The 20,753-nt window shown below is 43.5% G+C and overlaps 1 protein-coding gene across 2 annotated transcripts; it reads right to left on the bottom strand.

Moving 5' to 3' along the window:
* Nucleotides 1–1,205: 1,205 nt before the first annotated feature.
* xirp1 (xin actin binding repeat containing 1) lies at nt 1,206–14,821 on the bottom strand. Of its 2 annotated transcripts, XM_080778147.1 has the most exons (5): nt 14,657–14,821; nt 10,100–10,251; nt 9,696–9,737; nt 3,646–8,283; nt 3,068–3,203 (listed from the first exon to the last, which is right to left on the bottom strand). In XM_080778147.1, the coding sequence occupies exons 4-5, from the start codon at nt 8,281–8,283 to the stop codon at nt 3,201–3,203; spliced, it is 4,641 nt and encodes a 1,546-aa protein (XP_080634273.1). In that variant the 5' UTR covers nt 9,696–9,737; nt 10,100–10,251; nt 14,657–14,821; the 3' UTR covers nt 3,068–3,200. The 2 variants fall into 2 exon arrangements, with proteins under 2 accessions (XP_080634272.1, XP_080634273.1); XM_080778146.1 differs by having other exon boundaries at nt 1,206–8,283.
* Nucleotides 14,822–20,753: the final 5,932 nt, after the last annotated feature.

Raw genomic sequence — 20,753 nt, 5'->3', positions numbered from 1 at the left:
GAATTAGGCAATGCTGCACACTTCAACCTTATTCCTTGATGCTGTGTACCCCATGTTTGTGCTTTGTGTCAATTAGTTCTGTTTATTTCATGAACATATTATAATATTACCTTTTTTGTCTTTTCTTGTTGCAAAAGTGAAACTATATTACTTTATTTTATTAACCCAACAAAACGGGGAAAGCATACGTGTCATTTTAGATTTCATATGTTGGCTATTCAAAAATAGCAGATCTACCAAACATTTTCAGGTGGGGGTCCCAAATTCCCAATGCAGCCAAATAGGCCTACATACCATGTGGGTCTTTGACACAAAAAGGTTTGAGAACTACTGATTTAGAATAGCAGGCATTTGTAGAATCGGCCTATGGTCTTAAAGGGATATAACTTTTGGTAATTTCAGCGTCTACTCAGTCTTATATGTGAACACCCCAGACAGTTTTTAAGTTGCCTGATTCAGTATTTACTATTTAGATATTTGATATTCATTTTAGCTGCCCTGCCCCCTTCCTATACAAACCCTATTGTAACTTAGTTCAAACTCCATTTTAACCATGATAGATTCATCGAAAACACCTGTCCTTTTTTCTGGGGACTCATAGCCTACTGCCCTCCTAATACGAGAGGGGCCCGTGTTTTTTTTATTATTACTTACACGGAGGACGTGTACTTAGGAGGACGGTATCAGTCACCAGAAAAAAAATATTGTTTTCGATTAATCTAACATGGTTAAAATGGGGGTTGAAGTTACCAAGGGTTTGTATAGGAAGGGGGCGGGGAATCTGTGTCACATACAGTAACCATGAGTAGACGATGAAATGATCAAACGTTTTTTTGAAAATGAATTGGGTTAAAAAACAAAGAATAAGAATGTAGGAAAATCAATGAGTGAAGCAGCATTCTGTATAAACACACTATATAGAGACAACAACAATATCAATAACTTTCCGATAACTTTAATTTTACATTCATGTGATCTTTACACAACATATCAAGCATATTGCTTAACTTTAATAAAAGGACATAAGTTACTATATAGTGTTACAGTATAAAATTCATAATACACTTTTTTTTTTTTTTTAAGTTTTGGGATTTCATGAGAAGATAAACTAGTTGCATGACACCATTGACAATCGTGACAGTCATGAATTCATCATTTTTATAAATACATAAAAGCAAGAATTCGTCATTTAAAACGACAATGGGTTTTCTTTGGGTTATTTCAACGCTTTCCCGTCTTTGGTTGGCTGTTGAATGTTACAAAAACTGTCCCTCCCTCCTTGGCATTCTGGGTATTGTCTAAAAAGGAACGGTGGTCAGACTTCTTCCTCAACCGGGGTGACATTACTTCGTACGCGGCGGGGCCGCCGACTACCTCGAACATGGCCGAGGCTTTGGTCTCGCATTGCTTTGTGATGAACGTCGACGTCATGGAGGAACTGAAGGAGTTGCCGAAGCTATCGGTCTCTTCGTACGTTTCACTGACGGTCTTCTTTTTGCCAACGATTCCCGCAGCTGGAGGTTCAGGAACAGCTGTTTTCAGCTCAATTACGCTGACCTTACGTTGTGGTGGTGGAGTGGGAGTGTGGACGTGATTTGAGGAAACCACGTTTGCTGACAGTTGGTCCAGATCTCCGTTTGTTTTTGGCTGGTCTGTGTGTTTTCTGGCGGCAGAGTGAATGGAGATGAACGATGGGCACGACGGAGCACTGCTCTGCCTGACCAGTGGCTTTCTGTGACCTTTGGTAGATGATGGGCTTTCTGGCGGTTTTGAAGAACTCGAGGCTGAGGCTGCTTTCACATTCGACTCAGTTTGCTCCGGTTTATTCTTACTGGACGCAATGCTGATCTTCCTGATATTGTTGACGGGCTGAGCGCTTTGCTCAGACTTCAACGACTCGTCGAACAGCCCCGATAACCCTGCGATGTCGGCTTCAGATTTCAGATTGGAGACGGAGTACAAAGCCTTTTTAATGGCCTCTTCAATGTCCATGAGCTTGGCTAACGTCTGCTCCTTCAGGTTTCTGATTTCCCTGCTCGCTTTTTCAAGATCTTCAAATGCCGTCTCGACAGACGAGGTGCTTTCCATATCGTCGTCCCGTGTTTCCATTTCAAACTTCCTTTCGTGAATTTCCGTACTTTGCTTTGTCTTTCTACTCGGCGTGACTATCCAGGCGGGTACATCATCGAATAACGTCGCCATGGTGTGGACATCTACGTTGCTGGTCTCTCCCTCCATCTCTTGCACCTGAGAGAGGATTACTTTGAGTTCCTCTCGTTTCCTTAGATTTTCAAAGATTTCCATCGCTGCTTTTACGTTTCCTTTCATGATCTCGTCTCGAGAGACTGAGAGCCTCTGATATCGTTCATCGTCTGTCTCCTTCTTTGGCTTCTTCTTTCTTAAAACAACTTTATTTTCGGGTTCTTGCGATTCTTCGTGATGCCTATTTTGGCTTATAGGACAAGCATTTGCTGGAATGTTTGCTGCTGCTTTTTGCAATTCATTGTTGCAGGGTTCTTTGTGGTGAATGCTGGGATTTGATTTCTGTGGTTGTGCTTCAGTGTTGTTTATCTGTTTTTCTGGGCAAATCTCATCATTTATAATTTTGCTCTTTTTGGCCAATACAGGGGCTCTGTCAGTATTACCTTGTTCCTTTCTCCCAAAGTTCTGTAGGGCCACATGAAAACCTGTAGTCATGTCATGCTCTGCATCTCCTGCATAAGTCTGCATACACATCTGTATTTCTTCAGCCGCATTGATTTTCTGTATCACATTTCTATCCATTTCAGTGAAGTGTGACTTATTACATTTATTGTCAGCTCGGCAATCAGTTGTTTTTTCTGCAGGTTTTGTTGTATCCTTCTTTGGCTTCTGAACTGCATTATCATGTAAGTCATTAGCTTCAATGTCACTTGATTTTTCTTTGTTTACTAAATTCCTTGGGCTCTGAATTATGGACATTTCCTCGCCATCTTTGGTGGGGCATGGGACTTTGGAAGCTGGGGGTGGAAACGTATTGCGTAGAACTGTTGGCTGCTGTGGCTTGGGCAGTAGAGCTGGCTTCTGCTCCTGTGGTTTCTCACTTGATTTCGGAGGGAGCGGAGGTGGCACAACAGTTTTAGAGTTTCCATGCGATATTGCTACAGGGCTGGAGGGGGTCGGAGTCTCTGTTGTGATGGATGGCGCTGGTGCTCCATAGGTTACTGAAACCAAAGGAGACAATTCAGTGTCAGACGGAGGCATAGATACCACAACACACTGCTTGTGCACTGTCTTGCTCCCTGAACAAGCTTTGCCTGAATTCCTGTACAACATTGCAGATTTAAAGTCTCCCTTGGATACATTTACACTAGACTTCTCAAGAGACTGCAGGGCCATCTGCATGTTACCTCTCACAACATCCTCTTTGTCTAGCATCTTCTGCTCTCCTGCAGCACTCTGCAGAGACCTAATGGCTGCCTTGACATCTCCTTTGACCACCTCTGCCTCTTCCTCTGCGCTCTGATCCTCACTCTTGGAGTTTACCATTGGTGGCAGTGAGTGTTGTGCAAAATTAGTGACTATAACTGCACTCTGTGACATGGAACCCTTTTGACAAGCCTGAAGTGCACCATGGCATTCATGCTCTTTCTCTGTGTTACTGACCTTTTCAAAAGTAGTCGTTATCCGCTGGCATCTGGAAGAGGAGGACGACATGGAGTGTGTCACCGTTGTGGAGCTTTGCTCTTGTGTCGTCGAGACATTCAGGTTATATATCTTTCCAGGGACAATGATGTCACGTTCCACTTGCATACTTTGATTCTTTGCCATTTCGAGGGACCTCTTCGCCGCCTTCACGTCTCCACATATGATTTCTTCTTTCTGCAACTGGTTCCCCTCCGTTTCGGGACCCTGCACGGCCAGGTCCATGTCGTAGATGGTTCCGATGGTGTCACGTTCCACTTGCATACTTTGATTCTTCGCCATTTCGAGGGACCTTTTCGCCGCCTTCACGTCTCCACATATGATTTCTTCTTTCTGCAGTTGGTTCCCCTCGGTTTCCGGACCCTGCACGGCCAGGTCCATGTCGTAGATGGTTCCGGGTTTGATGACATCACGCTCAACGTGCATGCTCTGTTGCTTGGCGCGCTCCAATGACTGCATGGTGGCTTTGATGTCACCGGACACGACCTCCTCCTTTTCCATCATGACTGGAGACTTTACTGCTAGTTGTTTCCTGGCTGATGAGATGTCCCCGGGGATGATTTCTTCCTTTGGTATACAACTCTCAACACTGAGGGAGCACTCGAACGACGAAAATACTTTCTTAGTGTTCTTTACGTCTCCTGGCAGAACATCAGAAATGGTTCGCTCCACTCCTTTTTGCAGATAGAGACTTCTCTTTGCTTCTTTCACGTCCCCTTGCACAATTTCGAGCTGGTCCTCCTTAGTCGCCACCAGCTCATCGTCTTCTGACGTCTCCGTCTGGAGCCTCTTAAGGTATTGCAGATCGCCTTTCTCAATGCAGCTTTTATACAAGTTCACGTTCCCCTTCTCGTTGTCATCCACTCTGCAGGAGGACGTGGCCTGCTGGTTCTTGGCAGTAGCTAAGAGGTTGCCGATGGTAGACTTCACATCACCCCTTTCAATGTCTTGGCTCTCTGTTTTGGATTCACAACGGCAGACGAGTGAGTAAACGGTCATTTCCGCTTGTCCCTGTGCAGACTCCTGCATTATAATTCCTTTTTTCCAAGACATATTTTTTTGAACAAGAAGGTTATCGATGGTCTGGGCAATGTTTTGTATCCGCTGATCGCGTTCCAGATTCAGAGCTGATGCAGACTGATTGCTCGGGAGTTCTACTATTGTTTTGTTTACTTGACCCTTTTCAATTTCTCGAAGGAGAGTAATCTGGGGCATCAAGGTAGGCTTGCATAATAACTGTAACATGATGTTCCTGATGTTTCCCTCAATAATCTCCTCCTTTTGAATCTGTACTCCATCTGTGCTGGTTAGCTGATATTTCACCATGTTGACGCTGCCAATCTCATTTGCTTCGATCACAATGCCACTTGAGTGAATAAATTCCAGTTGATACAAATGGGAAAGGGAGTCTGCGACGCTGGTGACTGTAATCTTGTCCAGGGGAGTGGTTTCAAACAGCCAGGTAGTGCTCTTCACGTCAGACTTTGGTATGTCTTTCGCAGCACCCTGTGATAAGGTGGCATCGGCTTCCTTGATCTTGTCCAGTGGCTGGGATTCAAACAGCCACGTGCAGCGCTTTACGTCTCCCTTCTGGTTGTCCTCCCTGTGGACAGTCGTGAGGGCTTCCTGCTCCTGAGTTTCGCCTTTGAGGCTGTCGATTGGTTGATTCTCAAAGAGCCACGTGGAGGTCCTGACGTCGCCCTGCTGGACATCGGTGACGCTGACCATTCTCGCGTACTGTTGGTGGGTCGACTTCTCGGATTCAAACAGCGTTTTATTAAGCTGCACGTTGCTGCTTCCCAAGTCCTCCACGACCCTGATGGAAGGATTATCTCGGCTCACGAAGGAGTCCAGTGGCTGCGTTTCAAACTTCCATCTGGCCGACTTCACATCCCCCTTGTTGACGTCCTCTTGGGTGACCGCTCGGATCACATAAACCTCACTCTCTGCCTTGATGGCGTCGAGTGGCTTCGTCTCAAACATCCACCTGGCTCCTCTCACGTCACCACTCATGACCTCCTCCTTCTTCACCGTAGTGACTTCATGAAACTGCCCCTCTTTGTCTCTGATCGCATACAGCGGCTGGGATTCAAACATCATGGTGCTGGACTTCACGTCGACGTTGCTCACGTGCCTTTCCACGCAGAGTGACTCCAGCTCAAGAGGCTGGTCGTGGATCTTGTCCAGCGAGAAGGTCTCGAAGATGAACTTCTTGTTGCGCACATCTCCAGCCTCCACGTCGTTGACCTGGAGCACGTCTGTGCCGTTATGTTCCTTGTCGTTGATTGTGCCGATCGGTCGGTTCTCAAACAGCCAGGTGCATTTATGAACGGAACCTTTCTCAATGGCGTCCTCTTTGTTCTGTTCATCGGAGGACATCGCTATCTCTGCACCTATTTCGTCGAGTGACTGGGATTCAAAGAGCTCTTTGACACGTGACACATCTCCTGACTGAACGTCTACCTGGCTGAGATATCTCACTGTCTCCTTTCTGATTTTATCCAACGTTTCTGTTTCAAAAAGGTGTTTCACTGTTTTGACACCCACTTCGGATTTAACAGCATCCTGGATGGTGTCGCACAACTTCAAACTCTGCTCCTCGCTGTTATCTTTAATGCTGTCCAAAGGTTGTGACTCGAAAAGCCAAGTGAAGGACTTCACGTTAGTGTTTTCAATGGCCTCTTTGTCGTTTACTTTGTCAGCCTTGTCATACAAAATATCCATTGGCTGTGTCTCAAACAGCCACTTGCAGGTCTTGACGTCGCCTTTGTGCACAGTCTCCTGTTGTGCGGAGGAACACTGCTCTGTCTGGTTGAACTTGGAATGGATGCCGTCTATCGTCTGGGTCTCGAAAAGCCACTTTGCCGTCTTGACGTCTCCCTCCGTATCCTCCTCCCTGGTTATGCCTTTGATCAACTCCACGTTTCCGTTTCCTTCCGCAAAGTGGTCCAGGGGCTTGGTCTCAAACATCCACTTGTAGTTCTGGACGTTCCCTTTGATGGACTCCTCTCGGCTGACCGTCGTGATCTCATGGAGGTTTCCTGAGCAGTCCTTGATGGCGTACAAGGGAGTCGTCTCGAACAATGCTTTATTATCTTTCACATTCCCTGCTGTGATATCGCTTTCCTTCCTCTCAATCCTCACATCACCAGAATGGGCGATGTTGCCCAGAGGAATTGTTTCAAAAAGATTTTTGAATGACTTTACATCACCCCTTTCAATATCGTGCTCTCTGACTGAGGCACTCTTAGTAATATTGCAGTTATTCTCAAACATTTGCTTTTTGCCTTTCACTTCTCCTCGTTCATCTGCTGAAAGGGAGATTTTCTTCAAGTGTCCCACTTCACAGCTTTCACTCAGAGCGTCCATGGGCTGAGTTTCGAACAGCCACATGGAGGTCTTGACATCCCCTCCAAGTATGTCTTTGTGTTCCAGAGCCTCCTCTGTGGAGTCTCCCTTCAGAGTTGCCATGGGCTGTGTCTCAAAGAGCTTCCTTTTGTTCTCCACGTCAGCCTCCTGTGTGCAGTCGGCCACGGTTCCTTCAAACCTGTGCACCTCCAGCCCCTCTTGTATCGTGCTGAACGGCTGGGTTTCAAACATCCACTTCTTTCTGTCCACTCCTCCATGCTGGCCTTCCTCCATTGATATGCCCCGGATGATCTTCACTCCGTCGGTGCTCTTATTGATGACGTCCAAAGGTTGGGTTTCGAAGAGCCAGCGTGCAGTGCTGGTGTTGCTGCTCTTGATCTCCTCCCTGCAGATGGACTTGATCTCGTGGACGTTGCCACTGTCGTCCCGGATAGCGCAGCACGGCTCGGTCTGGAAGAGTTTCACAGTCTTCTGAACGTCTCCCTTCTGCTCCTGAAGCTCCGACTTAAGTTTCAGGAAGTGGTGGTCTTCGATGGAGTCGCAGCGCCCTAAATCGCCGAGTGGTCTGGACTCGAAGAGGAGCCGAGCCCCGCTCACATCGCCTGCCTGGATGGGTTCTTTCAGCACGGCTTCAACTATTTCACCTTCCTCTGCCGATGGCTTACTCAGGGCATCTAGAGGTTGGGTTTCAAACAACCAGGTTGATGTTCTGACGTCCCCTCTGACGGAGGTCTGCCTTTCTGCAAACGCACGTTGTTGGGCACCGTCGAGATGCTCAAACATGTTGGAGGTGCCTCTGACGTCTCCGCCTTTTAAGAGCTCCTCGTCCAGAAGCCTCTTGGTTGCATGTGGATTCCCGATGTTGTCCAGAGACCAGTTCTCAAAGATCCACCTCATCGACTGAACTTCTGCCAGATAGTTTGCATCTGCTCCTCCCTGGGAGATCTCTGCCTGCATCGCCTCGACGATCTCCTCGTCCACGACGTCACTGAGGTTGTCCCGCACGTCCGGGTGAATGTGTTTAAACAGCCTCTTCAACTCGTTCTTCTGTCTTTGCTGGTAGAATGTGGAGAAGCATTCTTTGGGCGGGGGCGCAGGGAGGCTTGTTAGTGACGGGGGCCCTTCGTAATTGAGGGGCCTGGGTGGTACTGGGGGAGGTGGAGGAGGAGGCAGGTCATCCTCTTCATGAGATGCATGTGTAACGGTGATATGTCTGGTAGGGTCGGCCATCTTGAAATGAAAAAGAAAGAGATGGAAGGAGCTTATGTTATTGTCAGTATTTAGTCATTAGAAATTGTATTAGTTCAGGTCAATGAAAATGTTTTCTAGCCAATAGCCATGCATCGTAGCAATAAGTCATTCTTTACCTTTGTCTGTGCTCGCTCGGTGTTGATCACAGCAAACCATCTTCTACTATGCCAGGGTTAGTGAAACACTTCATAACCGTTAGTATGTTAGCGTTGCAAAAATATCTTGATTTAGGTCAGTGGTTCTCAACCTTTTCAGGCCGTGGCCCCTCCAAAATAATCATGTTCGAACTGGCGACCCTCTCTTTGAACTGAGGCATAACATTTTGTTTGACTAGGTTCCACAGATAAATATTGTGGCAATGGCAGATCTACAAGCTCACAATGACTCACAAAGTGAGGCGTTGCAAGTCTGTAGATCGGCTATTTTCACAATTTTGCCTCAAGCTCACTATGGCTCACAAAGTGAGGTGTTGTGAGCTTGTAGATCATCTATTTTCACAATTTTGTGTCGTTCTTATATTACATTTGACAATTTGAATGATTACTTTTGACACAGTAATGGACTTTCTTCTTTTTTGAGGGGCGCTAGTCCCTCCTATGCCCAGCTTTGTGTGTTTGTGTTTACCACGGTCATAAATTACTCTTCAGGTTGAGAACCATTGATTTAGGCGGTCAAAGAATTGTTTTTACTTGTATCTATAAATCGCAAATAGATAAAGAATGATTGTTGCGTGACATTGTAGTGAATATCTGCTTTAAATATCTATTAACGAAAGCAAATGAATGAATGAACATTTAAATTGTCCAAATTGACTCTTCATAACCGAGCTCAGATGTGGCTGCCCAATTAGGTTCTGGAAGTATCTCAATGACCATTTTAGTATTAACAAATTTTAAACAACCACAAAGTCCGCAAAGATCATAAATACCTATTAGTGACTATTGGTTATAATAATGATTTAAACACCAATACAGAATGGTCACGACATAACATTCTTTGCCAAATTAATTTGACTACTGTCAATTATTTCCAAAGATTATGAGCGGTTGTTAAATACTTCTCATAGTGAAATCGCCTGTAAATGTAAATAATGTTACATGGGCATCTTCAGAGTTTGTCCATATGTACAAATGTATATTACAATACTTATTGGTAGCATAGTCTCGCATTCCGATTGGAGATAAGTCTGGGAAATAAGTCTGTTAAATCTAAATGTGGAGCTGTCACAAAGCCTATTTTGAAATAATAACTGTCTATAGTGCTGATTGAATACTGTAACTGTCTAAGTGCTTAGAAAAAACACGTGCACTGCACACACAACACGTGCACTGCACACACACACACACACAAATCTGCAATGATAAGTAAAAAATGATGCACAGTAGGCTTACCTTACTGACTTTTGTTCTTGTTCCTGGAGTGCCAATAGATTCCTATAATGAACAAAATAAACAAAATGTGGCTTATAGGTTACAGCGTTTACAGGGACATTATGAACATATAAAAGCTCTGTGTGTGTGTGTGTGTGTGTGTGTGTGTGTGTGTGTTTGCTAGGGGTCCACCGACCACCGCTGCTGCCTTCCCCTGCCCCTCCTGTGACAAAATATGCGGATCACGCATTGGTCTGAGCAGCCATCAGGCTATGCACAGACGACAGACACAACAATAATTATCCCATTAACTTTATTTGGAGCAACGTCATCATCGACATCGATGGACTGCCATAAGCAAGTAAGTGTGTGTGTGTGTGTGTGTGTGTGTGTGTGTGTGAATGGGAGGCATGCCAGGAACTCACGGGATGCGGTGAGCCTCCTGCAGAGTGTGTCGCTGCCAGTCGTGACAGGTAGAGTGCTGATCGGTCTCTCACAGAGGGGGACACGGAGCTCCTGTCTCGCCCTTGTCTCAAGACGTTGTCGCCGCACGTCAACCGTGGAGACTTTCTGTCCTCTGCAATGGAGAGCACACAGAAATGCGTTTGATTAATGCCAGTATATAGGATTTGATAAAGTAAAAACAGGTGTAAAGTGGGTTTATTTTTTAGAGTTACTAAATATAAAGGAACGATGGAAAAGATAAAAGGACAACAATATGAAATATATATGCTCGGTGCATGCTAAAAAAAGTATCAGTCTCTTGTGCAAGTAATGTCAACTGGCAGCAGATTAAACATGTACGTGTATACAAGTGATAGTGCCAGTGCATTGGCATTATTATACATAAATAATCTTATACTAATAATATATCTTTGGTTTTATCTTTTCCGGCCAGAAGCAATGAGAAAGTCATTGCATTGCATTTTTGACCCACATTCACAATGTCTGTGGTATTCTTGTTGTCTGTGGTATGTGGAGTACGTGGGCCGTGGGGTGTAACTAGAATATACAGCTGGCATCAGCCATATGCTAAAGTGTGTATATATATAGTGGTGTCGCTATGTCTCTTATCTGTTTGCTATTGTTTGCTGACGGTCGCTTGTGGAAACCCTGTTATCTCCAGCAAAACTAATCTAGCCAGGGTGGACAAAACACAGAGTCACTTTCAAACATGTTTGGGGTCGTTTTAAGTTTTAACGTCTACTTGGGCTTTTGCAAACACCCCAGGCAGATATTAAGTTGCTTGATTCAGTGTGTAGATATTTGATATATTTCATGTCAAGGACCCCAACAATGATATGTAATTGGCCACCGACCCCCATCTGAAAATATATGTTGTTCCAGGAACCCCTCGGAAGCAAAGATTTGAGTTAAAAACGTTCACTCTGATAGAATACAGTATACCGGTATATTCAAAGATTTGTGCCGCATTTTCGCAGTTTTTCAAAAAATAGCTAAAGTATAACATGATGCTTGAAACACCAAAAGGGGTTCCCGCCCAGAATAGGTTAACCATGCACTCTACAATGTAGGCCTATAAGGATAGAATCCTGTTAACACACTCGGGATACATTACAGAATCATATTGTCGCTGTCCGGTGGAAACCATCCAAAACTGTTACTTTTCAGAAAATGGAAAAAATAACCTGTGTTATTGAGTCACAAGCCCATGTTAAAGGAGCATTCAGTGATTTGGAAAAAACCCCGGTCCGCCCCGGTAACAAGATGTGCACATGCACACATTACAGTGGGGGGGGGGGGGGAGACGCAACAGGCCAACAGCACGCACACGAAGGCCCGCCCCCACTCCATCATGATTGGCGGAAGGCCCCTCTCAATCCTGATTGGATGAAGGCTGGGCCACCTAGCCAAAAAACGAAATCTAACGTTTTTTCACGCCAGGGGTTAACTGGGGACAGGGAGGAACTCCTTATATGGTCAGCACACTCTATAATAGGGAGGATTATCACAACAAAACCAAAAAAATAAGTGATATTTGAATTAAGTGAAATCACTGAGTATACCTTTAAATATATCAAACCTACAGACTTAACCGCTTTCTCTTGAAATAGTTTTTTCAAAATGAGCAGATCTACAAGTGAACAATGCGTTGCATCCTTGTGAGCATGAAGGTTAAATTACGGGGTTGAAATATGGAGATGGCGACAGAAACGATATCAATGCTGATTAATTGCTGATCCTATAGCGTTCCCCCGAATCCAGCATTGCAAAATAAACAAAATCACAGGCCAAGTGTCTGCAGTGGCTGACAAAACAAATGACCCCACACAGCGTGCCAGTTGCCTGAGATCCTCAACAAACAGTGTGCCCATGGGCTGACCATGACGCCCTGGAAAAAATCCACACACACACACAACAGCAACTGCTAGCTCAGCTGGAGTGACACTGATTGTTTGCACATTGTTTTGCATTAGCTCACTGCCATCAAACGGTCAACACCTGACCAAAGGAATGCCACTAGTGGAAAATGGTCAAAACGACCGCATTCCACAAAAGCAATCTTTTGTGTTTTTCTTTTTACTTCACAGCTGAAATCTACGTAGGCAAATTGTAAATGTAACAATATAATTTGTATTTATTTATAATTTTGGGTTTATATTTATTTATTATTATTCTCATTCTCATTATTCTTAAAGTTGTTGTTTAGATGGAAATTGAGATAGAAACCTTTGGTGACCAAAAACCAAAAATACACACACACCATCTGACGCATACAGTATGTAGGAAGAAATTATCAAATTAATTTACAGATCACAACTGCAGAAATATATAGTCCCATGCTTGGAGGGATCAACTTGGGGGTCAGGCGTATCTGGCATATATGCCAACCAGCTGTAACTAATGGCCAGATTCGTACATACCTCCCTTTTCACACAGTAAGCCCTTACGGAACAAAAGGATGGACCAGCGTGCTGGCGCCTCTCACGAGCCTGGACTTAAAGCATTTTCATAGCTGGGTGAGCAGACTGAATGAGGCAACAGCGAGCTGTGCAAGTCCTGTTGAAGTTCCGATCCACAAGACCAAGAGGTCAACCTCATTTAACCACATTAACCTGTTATAGAAAATGTCAAAACATTTCCTATTTTTCGTTGACAGTGGAATTAGTCACGGCAGTCTAATGTTGTGTTTTAGCCATTAGCAGCAGGCATAGTCTGGCATAGTCTGTCCCATCTCTTTCTTTCTTCTTGTTTACATACGTAAGGGTATACTGTATACTAGTGTATACTAGTGTATACTAGTATACACTGTGGTTTTCAAGCAGTGGTCCTTGAGGGGTTCCAGGTGGTCCCCAGATAAACGATGGATATTTGGTAACCAAATGGACCTGTATAGATCTTTAACTCTTGAGAGTAAAATGAAAACAAATTGATGGGTCCATTAGACTGCATTACTTAATTTACAAGAAGTCTACACAATTGTGGGAATGTAGAAGAATTGTTATATAGATTCTGCCTGTTGTCTCTCCTATGGTACCTCAATACAGCATGGAATTGTGGACACAATCTTATCCAACGATAACAACATATTCTACGTTTTGGGTCTGAGAGTCTAAATGTCATCAAATGGTGGTCCGTGGCTCAAATGCCGAATAAATGATGGACCTTGATATGAAAAGGTTGAGTGTCATAACTATGTGGCCAGCGATGACAACAATGGAATGGTCCTTAATGGCCATTCCATGTGGACGCAGCTCGCTGTGTGATTGGGCAAAACAGATGTCTTGTGTTAGAACCTGTTAGATGCGCGCGCGGCGCACACACACACACACACACACACACACACACACACACACACACACACACACACAGTAATCAATCACACCTTCAGCAGCTTTTGCAAGGCGGACAGTTATTTCTGATGATGTTTCTTATGGCTTGGTACCCACCCCCCCCCCCCACCCCCTCTCTCACAACCCCAACCCCCAGCTAGACCAGTAGTCTCTCTCCCAATCTTCCATTCAGAGGAATGGAGGAGTGCTATTAAAGGAACAGCAATGTGAAGGCTTTTGGGCCAGCTGTCCAAATGTCTGTGAAATGCAGTTGGTATTTGTTCTCCACCAACGCAACACCTCAGCTGCTTTCGATTGTGGCAACATTCACAGACTGCAACGAAACCACACCAAACCAAAAGAGTTAAAGACCCCCCAAACAGCCCGCCGGTGAATGACACAAAGTCAAAGATCAATGCATTGCCACAAGTTAATCCCACACAGTCATTTTGATTTCTTCCCCAGAGATTTCTTTCATTGCATCAACAAGATGCACTGACTGTATCTTTGCCTTTCACACTTGAGAGTGCATTTGACGCCGTTCTGATGGTGTCAGAATAAACACTGCCAGTGATGGTGTGTTGATTCTGATCTCTGACCTCCCATTCCAGGCATATCCAGGGATTAGGGGCTGAGAAATAACAGTCACCACCAAGGAGGAGATGCCGGCCAGAACGGATATAGTTCTAACTTCTATAGTTCTCTTAAGAAGACACTTGGAGTTTAGTTTAGGGACTTTGGATATGTGTTCATGCGCTCATTAACTCTGAATAAAAAGATCACTGTGCCTGCCCCTTCATCAACACAATCTCTTCAATCCTCTTTTCCAAGCCCCGATTACTTCACAGGCATTAAAGGCCTTTATGTCTGAATGATCGATTTTAAACACTGGTATTTTGGGGTAGAATAATAACATAAAATTTAATTTACTGTGTTTTTTTTAAATGATCAACTGCTGGCAAGAACAATAATGCAATGTTAAAAATTAATTAACAGTTTAAACACATAAACCCTCGTGTCCCATTCAACCGTCTAAAAAAACCAAAACGTTAACATTTTAAAAAAGAAATAGGAGATTTACAAGATCACAACGCTTCGCAATGTGACACGTGAGTTTGGCTCAACTATTACTATACTACTATACTAATTATAGGGCTTAAGTGGTTAATTAATATATCATATACTCACAATCACAAAAGTCCTATCCGCTGGAATCCTCGCATGAACTCGATTGGTTCTATACGAGTTGTTGGATAAAGATCCTGTATTGTTTCCTGTGGTGTGGTTTAGTCTCTCAGCTCTGAAGCTGTTCCACTCTGTGTGTCTCTCAGTCTCTGTCAGTCCTTCTCTGTCCCCGTCACGTCTGTGTCTCTAGTGCTCTGGCCCCACTGATGGTGGCAGCTGATTTTTATCAGACCCGCTGCCCCACTGAGACTTTGACTATTTTGGGAGGGTGACTGATGGCTGTTAACTCGGCTGAGTCAATCACCTCTGTAAGAGGGGGTCTGCTGGGGCACCCCCCCTCCCCCCACCTCCCATTCCCATAGCTACGTTGTCACCCCCCTATCACGGGCACTGACAGGGAGGGACCTCTCTGTGATGTCAGTGGGTGTGAGATAATAAAAAAAACACATTACTCCACTGCGTGGTGGTGGTCCTATTTTAGTAAGGTGGTACACCGATAAGACTGCTAAAGAGTCTGTGTCCCATAACATATAGCCAGTCTAATAGTTAGTGGACCCATTAATAAGTCCTGGCCTAATTGTACCAATGGCCTTGTTAATGTAGCTCATAGAGAGCTGAAGAAAATGTGCAGAACAAATTATCTATAGAAGTTGTGGAAAGTATTCCAGTTGTTTTATTTCGAGGCAATGGCGTGATATACAGTAGCACAATAATATGGATTTTTCTGAACTCAGGGGGGGGAACTCAGATGGAAATCTCAGCTGAAGCAACACATTATCAACAGATGTCGATGTAAATCACTCTCCTGCCTGCGTCTCACTCACAGCCTTACTAGACATATCTCAAGGTCACAGGGTCATGGACACTATACTGGAGCTGTGACCCGTCCGGTGAGCTGAGGCATGGTTCAGAGTCCCAGGGTCTGCGTCATGGTCACAACTGTCACCGACGCGGCGCCCCACGGCTCTATCTTGGGCATGTGTGCCAAACACATAGTTATGCATGTACGGTATATATACAGTCACATCCTACTCTTTATTTAGCTATTTCCCTGTTAAATCCATGGGCGAAGAACAGGAGTCACAATTTACCCAACTCCTTATTGGAGGACCCCTGATGTAAACAAGTCTTAGTTAGAGCAGTTTTTGTATTGACCTGTACTGTCGTTTGAACTGTACCCATTCTACAAACTGTCAATAGATCAATCAATCAATCAATCAATCACTCCCTATCCTTTCTCATTGTACAGCTGAAACCCCCTGTATGGATTTCATTAATTTGTGATATTTATGATATGTCTCGCATGCCATAGCACTCGCATTCTTGTTCTGTGGCGACTGAGGTTATGGATTCGCTTGAAGCGTGTAAGGTTGACTTCCATTCAGTGGTGTAAGAAGTAGGCGTGCCGCGTAAGGATATTTTACTTAACTTAAAGTAGAAAGTTACAGGTAAAAGCCCTGTATTCTATATTTTACTTAAGTAAAAGTAAAGTATATTGGCATCAAAATACTATACTTATCGTACTAAAATACAAGAATGAATTGGCCATTTCACAACTTTTATAAAAGATAAATCCTAAATTTGTTAAACTTTAATATAATATAAATGTATCATGCCTCTCACAGACATGAGCAGAGCAATTTCTATCAGGGAAACTCATCTATTGGGCCGCCTCAGCACCACGTTCACATCCACATGATCCACTCATCCAATCACACACTGTTTTCATTCTCAGACTGCTCTATTTAATCTGGAGGTTTGCACTACTCATTCCTGCGTGCTTTTTCTGCATGCTCTCACCACTGCTGTCTTGCTCAAACCCTGCTGCTCACCCTCCACCACCCCAGCTACCACCTGTCGTTTTGGACCTGCTGTTTCTGTACGGGGGGTCTCTATATGGTTGGGCAATGTACTTTATCAGAGTACCTACAGTACAGTAACAGCAGATTCAATTCATCGCCAAACCATAATAAATATATTGCTTAGCTTCATATTCAATAAAAAATATATTCTATCGAATATCCATTCATGAGTTATCCTGACTGAAGACACTAAATGGCAGATCTAAAATGTCATCGCATTGCACCGCCTTGTGAGCTTGTAGATCAGCTATTGCCGAATATCCGAAGTATAAATTAGGGCTTTAAGTGGCTAATGTACTAACCGGTATATGTAACTAGCAACTGAAATTAACTGAATAATTGCAGTCGAGTAAAAAGTACAATATTTGACTGTAGTTGTGTAGAAGAATAAAGTATACACATTGTTTAATACTCGTGTAAACTCAAAGTACCTCACAATTGCACTTCGGTACAGTACTAGAGGAAATGTACACAGTACTGTAGTTAGTTCCACCAGTTCTTCCATTTCATACCACCATGCAGACTTTGGTGTCATGCTCATAATATTCTTTGTCTGAGAGACAGATAGAGGTGTTCAAGGCCTGTCAAAATACCATTAACCCATTTACGCCTGATGTCGAAATTTAAAAAACAATCTTCTAAATCATGACAATTTTCTGAAAACCTCATGTTTCTATATCAGTGGTGCTAAATATTTCATGTCAAGGACCCCAAAAATGTAATTGGCCACCGACCCCCCCCCGCCCCATCTGAAAACATGTTGTTCCAGGAACATCTTGTAATGTTGAGTCACTCATGACAAGCAGAAACCACAGAGAGAGACGACGGACTTCCTGCGACGGCAACGTGACACTGTGTGGACAGTGCAAATTGCCTTGACATCAAACAACTTTTATTAGTTCTGGTGGGACAGCTGACTTCTTCTTAGTCGTGTCCCAAAAATAGAGCAGTATACTCACTGCAGGGTGCTTGAGGGAACCCCGGCATCTCAAGGCCATGTCCCCTTATACTCCCCCCTATCAGATCTCACTATGTGTAAACATGTCTTCTGGTCGCGTTACTCACCGTGGGGGTATTTGGATGTGGTTGCATAAGACTCTGGCAGCCCGCTTATTGTCCTTCTCCTGTCAGCTTGGCCGGATCTCTGGAAAAAATACCCCCAATATAATGCTGTGTGTGTTTGAGTAAAAAACTTCAACAAGGAAAATTCCTTGCATTAATTTATGATCTGTTTGAATGGTGTGCACACACGCACACACAAATCCATTGTGGTCCAGTGTAATTCAATCAATTAAGACAGTTAAAAACAAGTAATATATACAAAACATCACGAACAGTGGCAGAAATAAAATAAAACTTATATGTACAGTAAACAGTTGGGGGGGGGGAGGGGCATTTGTTGTTACGGCCGGGCTACACCGGGCGATTTAACACGAGTAAACGCGTGTGAAAAGCCTGGTATAGCCCGGCCGTAAAGCTTATAGACTTTAAGACCAGTTACTGTTACAAATTGCAGACAGGTGCTCTTTTATGGCGGTTCTGAAGGAGGGTAAGGATTAAGGAATCACTCTTTTGGTCTGTGGGGTATGGCATTCCACATTTTGGTGGCATTAGCACAGTAGAACAAATCTAATCACATATTTGGCCCGAATCTAGGTTGAACGAAAACAGTGGAGCTCCCTCTGTTGTTGTGCCTGTGTCTGTGTCTTTTACCTTGTTGAAGTAGTTTGACATACTCTGTAGCAGGAAAAAAAAGACATCTCTGAAGTGCACACACACACACACACACACACACACACACACACACACACACACACACACACACACACACACACGTCACACACGTCACACACACAGTCTCTCACCATGTTATGAGTAATGTCCTTCTTTGCTGGAGCATTTGCAGTGCTGTGGCCTCTCCCGGCCCCTTGGGGGCACTCTTTCCCCGTCTTGCTAGCAGCATTGAGCTGATGGCTGCTGGAGGCCTTGGACTCAAACAGGGCGCGCAGTGCATTGGTGCCCTGCTCCCTCTGAGGCATGATGCAGTGGAGAAAGTGCTCAATTGTTTTACTTAAGTAAAAGTACCAATACTGCAATTTGGAACTATACTTCGTTACAAGTATAAATACGCAATTGAAAATGTACTTGAGTAAAAGTACAAAAGTATCGGCATCAAAATGTACTTAAAGTACGTCTAAAAGTAAAAGTACTCATTGTGCAGAATGTGCCACTTCACAAGTTCAAACTGTGTACAAAATCTTTTTAAAATAGCAGATCTACATGCTCACAATGCTCATTGTGAGCATGTAGATCGGCTAAATAAAAAATATCAAACATAGTATAGATTTTTTTTCTATTCTTTTGACTAAATCTAGTAGAATAAACAAACTATTCAACCAACACTCCTTTAAAATTTAGTTTAGAAAGTTTAGAAACTCATCCAAACTAAACTGAAATTTAAAACAAAAAGTTAAAACGAAATAAAAATTAAAATAGAAAGTAATGAAAATAATAATAACCTTGCTCTGAGGAAGGTAGTCCATCGAGCGACTCCTGGACAGCGACCCTAGGGCTGGTCAATATTTGTGATTAATGATTTCATTATATTTTTGAGATTGGACAATACAAATAGAAAATAGCATTTTGGATCTTAGACTTTGTAAACAAATATTGAGCAGGGCAGATAATATGACAAATAACTTGACTGACATTGACTGTCTGACAGCCTACTAAAAACCAAAATAAATAATGTACTATGGTCAAAACAGGCCATGCATTTAATACGTTTATAGTTTAAAAAATATATATGTTCTAATAGTCTATATAGCGAAAAGGCCAATCTACAAGCTCACGCGTTGTCAGCTTGTAGATCAGCTATTTTTGCAATTTCTCAACAGACATTAAATTCATTTGATGGAAACTAGGTTGCAAAATAATTGCGATTATTGTGCCTACCAGAGCCCAGGAGATCCTCACTGCTCTCCCACCTCTTCCGCTGGGTCTCCAACAGCTCCACTCTGCCGCTCACAGCAGAGGCCTGTGTGGAAGACAGGAGACCAATATAACACAAAAATACCTCAGGGATTGTTTCCATTGTGGTCCTGTGTATTCACTTCATTAAGACATTTATACAAAAATATATAGGCTACAATAATAATATACAAGACATCATCAACACTCAGTAAGCCCTTAATTGCCCTGCAGCCATGCGGCCCATAAGGAACATATCTCCTGTTTCTGTAGCGTGAGGCAGCTTGATGTACAAGTACACCCCCTGGACATGACGCTAGTATGTCGCAGGGACTTACTCCAATCCAACTCTTGATGCTGAGTGCCAAGCAAGGAGGTGGGTCCCATTTTTCATCATTTTTGAGGATTTGAAAAAAATGACGAAATGACAAAAACGATGGGTTATAGGCCCATGTTTTTTTTAATTTTGAAAAAAAAAAGTTATCCTCGTTTCTCATCATTTTGGACCATGGGCTATAGCCCATATCGTACGTCATACTATAGCGCGCCGTTTTTCATAATTTTTGAGGATTTAAAAAAAATGACGAAATGACAAAAACGATGGGTTATAGCCCATGTTTTTTGAAATTTTGAAAAAAGAAATCCAGGCCCATGAATTAGAGGATAAAGCTCACATGTTACCCAAATAGTTGAATACACAAAAGCTAAGGCACTGGTGTCGTACTTCTGGTTTACCGGAACGGGGTTCAACTCCCTGCAGTGCCCTGCTCAATGTGTTGTATTTACCGGAAAAATTGAGTGTTGCGGAGGATGAGAAACATTAGCAAATTACGGAGTGTTGCGGAGGATGAGAAACATTAGCAAATTGCGGAGTGTTGCAGAAAAATTGCGGAGTGTTAAAAAAAAAAAAAAAAAAAACGATGGGTTATAGCCCATCCGTTTTTGAAAATTGAAAATTGAAAATTGCGGAAATTGCGGAAATGGCTATAACTCATGTTTTTTTCATTTTTTCATTTTTGTCAAATCATCAAAAATGATGAAAAACGGCGCGCTATAGTATGCCGTACGATATAGGCTATAGCCCATGGTCCAAAATGATGAGAAACGAGGATAACTTTTTGGAGTCTTTGGTATGAGAGAGAAAGAGAGTTACGCCACCTCCGTTCAGTCCAATGGCCTCTCTTCTAAACAGACTTCTATTGGCGAGGGACATTAGTGACAATTGGGCCCCCACGACCCGACTACGAATAAGCGTTTGAAGATGGGTT

This window comes from Protomyctophum bolini (genome assembly GCF_963924005.1).
Source record: "Protomyctophum bolini genome assembly, chromosome: 12".
Lineage (NCBI taxonomy): Eukaryota > Metazoa > Chordata > Actinopteri > Myctophiformes > Myctophidae > Protomyctophum > Protomyctophum bolini.
Note: the sequence above shows the minus strand (reverse complement) of the source record. Positions and strands in the feature narration are given on the sequence as shown.

Bases quoted from the DNA above. Each gene is read 5' to 3' on its own strand.
- xirp1 (XM_080778146.1), bottom strand. From the start codon at position 8,283: ATGGCCGACCCTACCAGACATATCACCGTTACACATGCATCTCATGAA.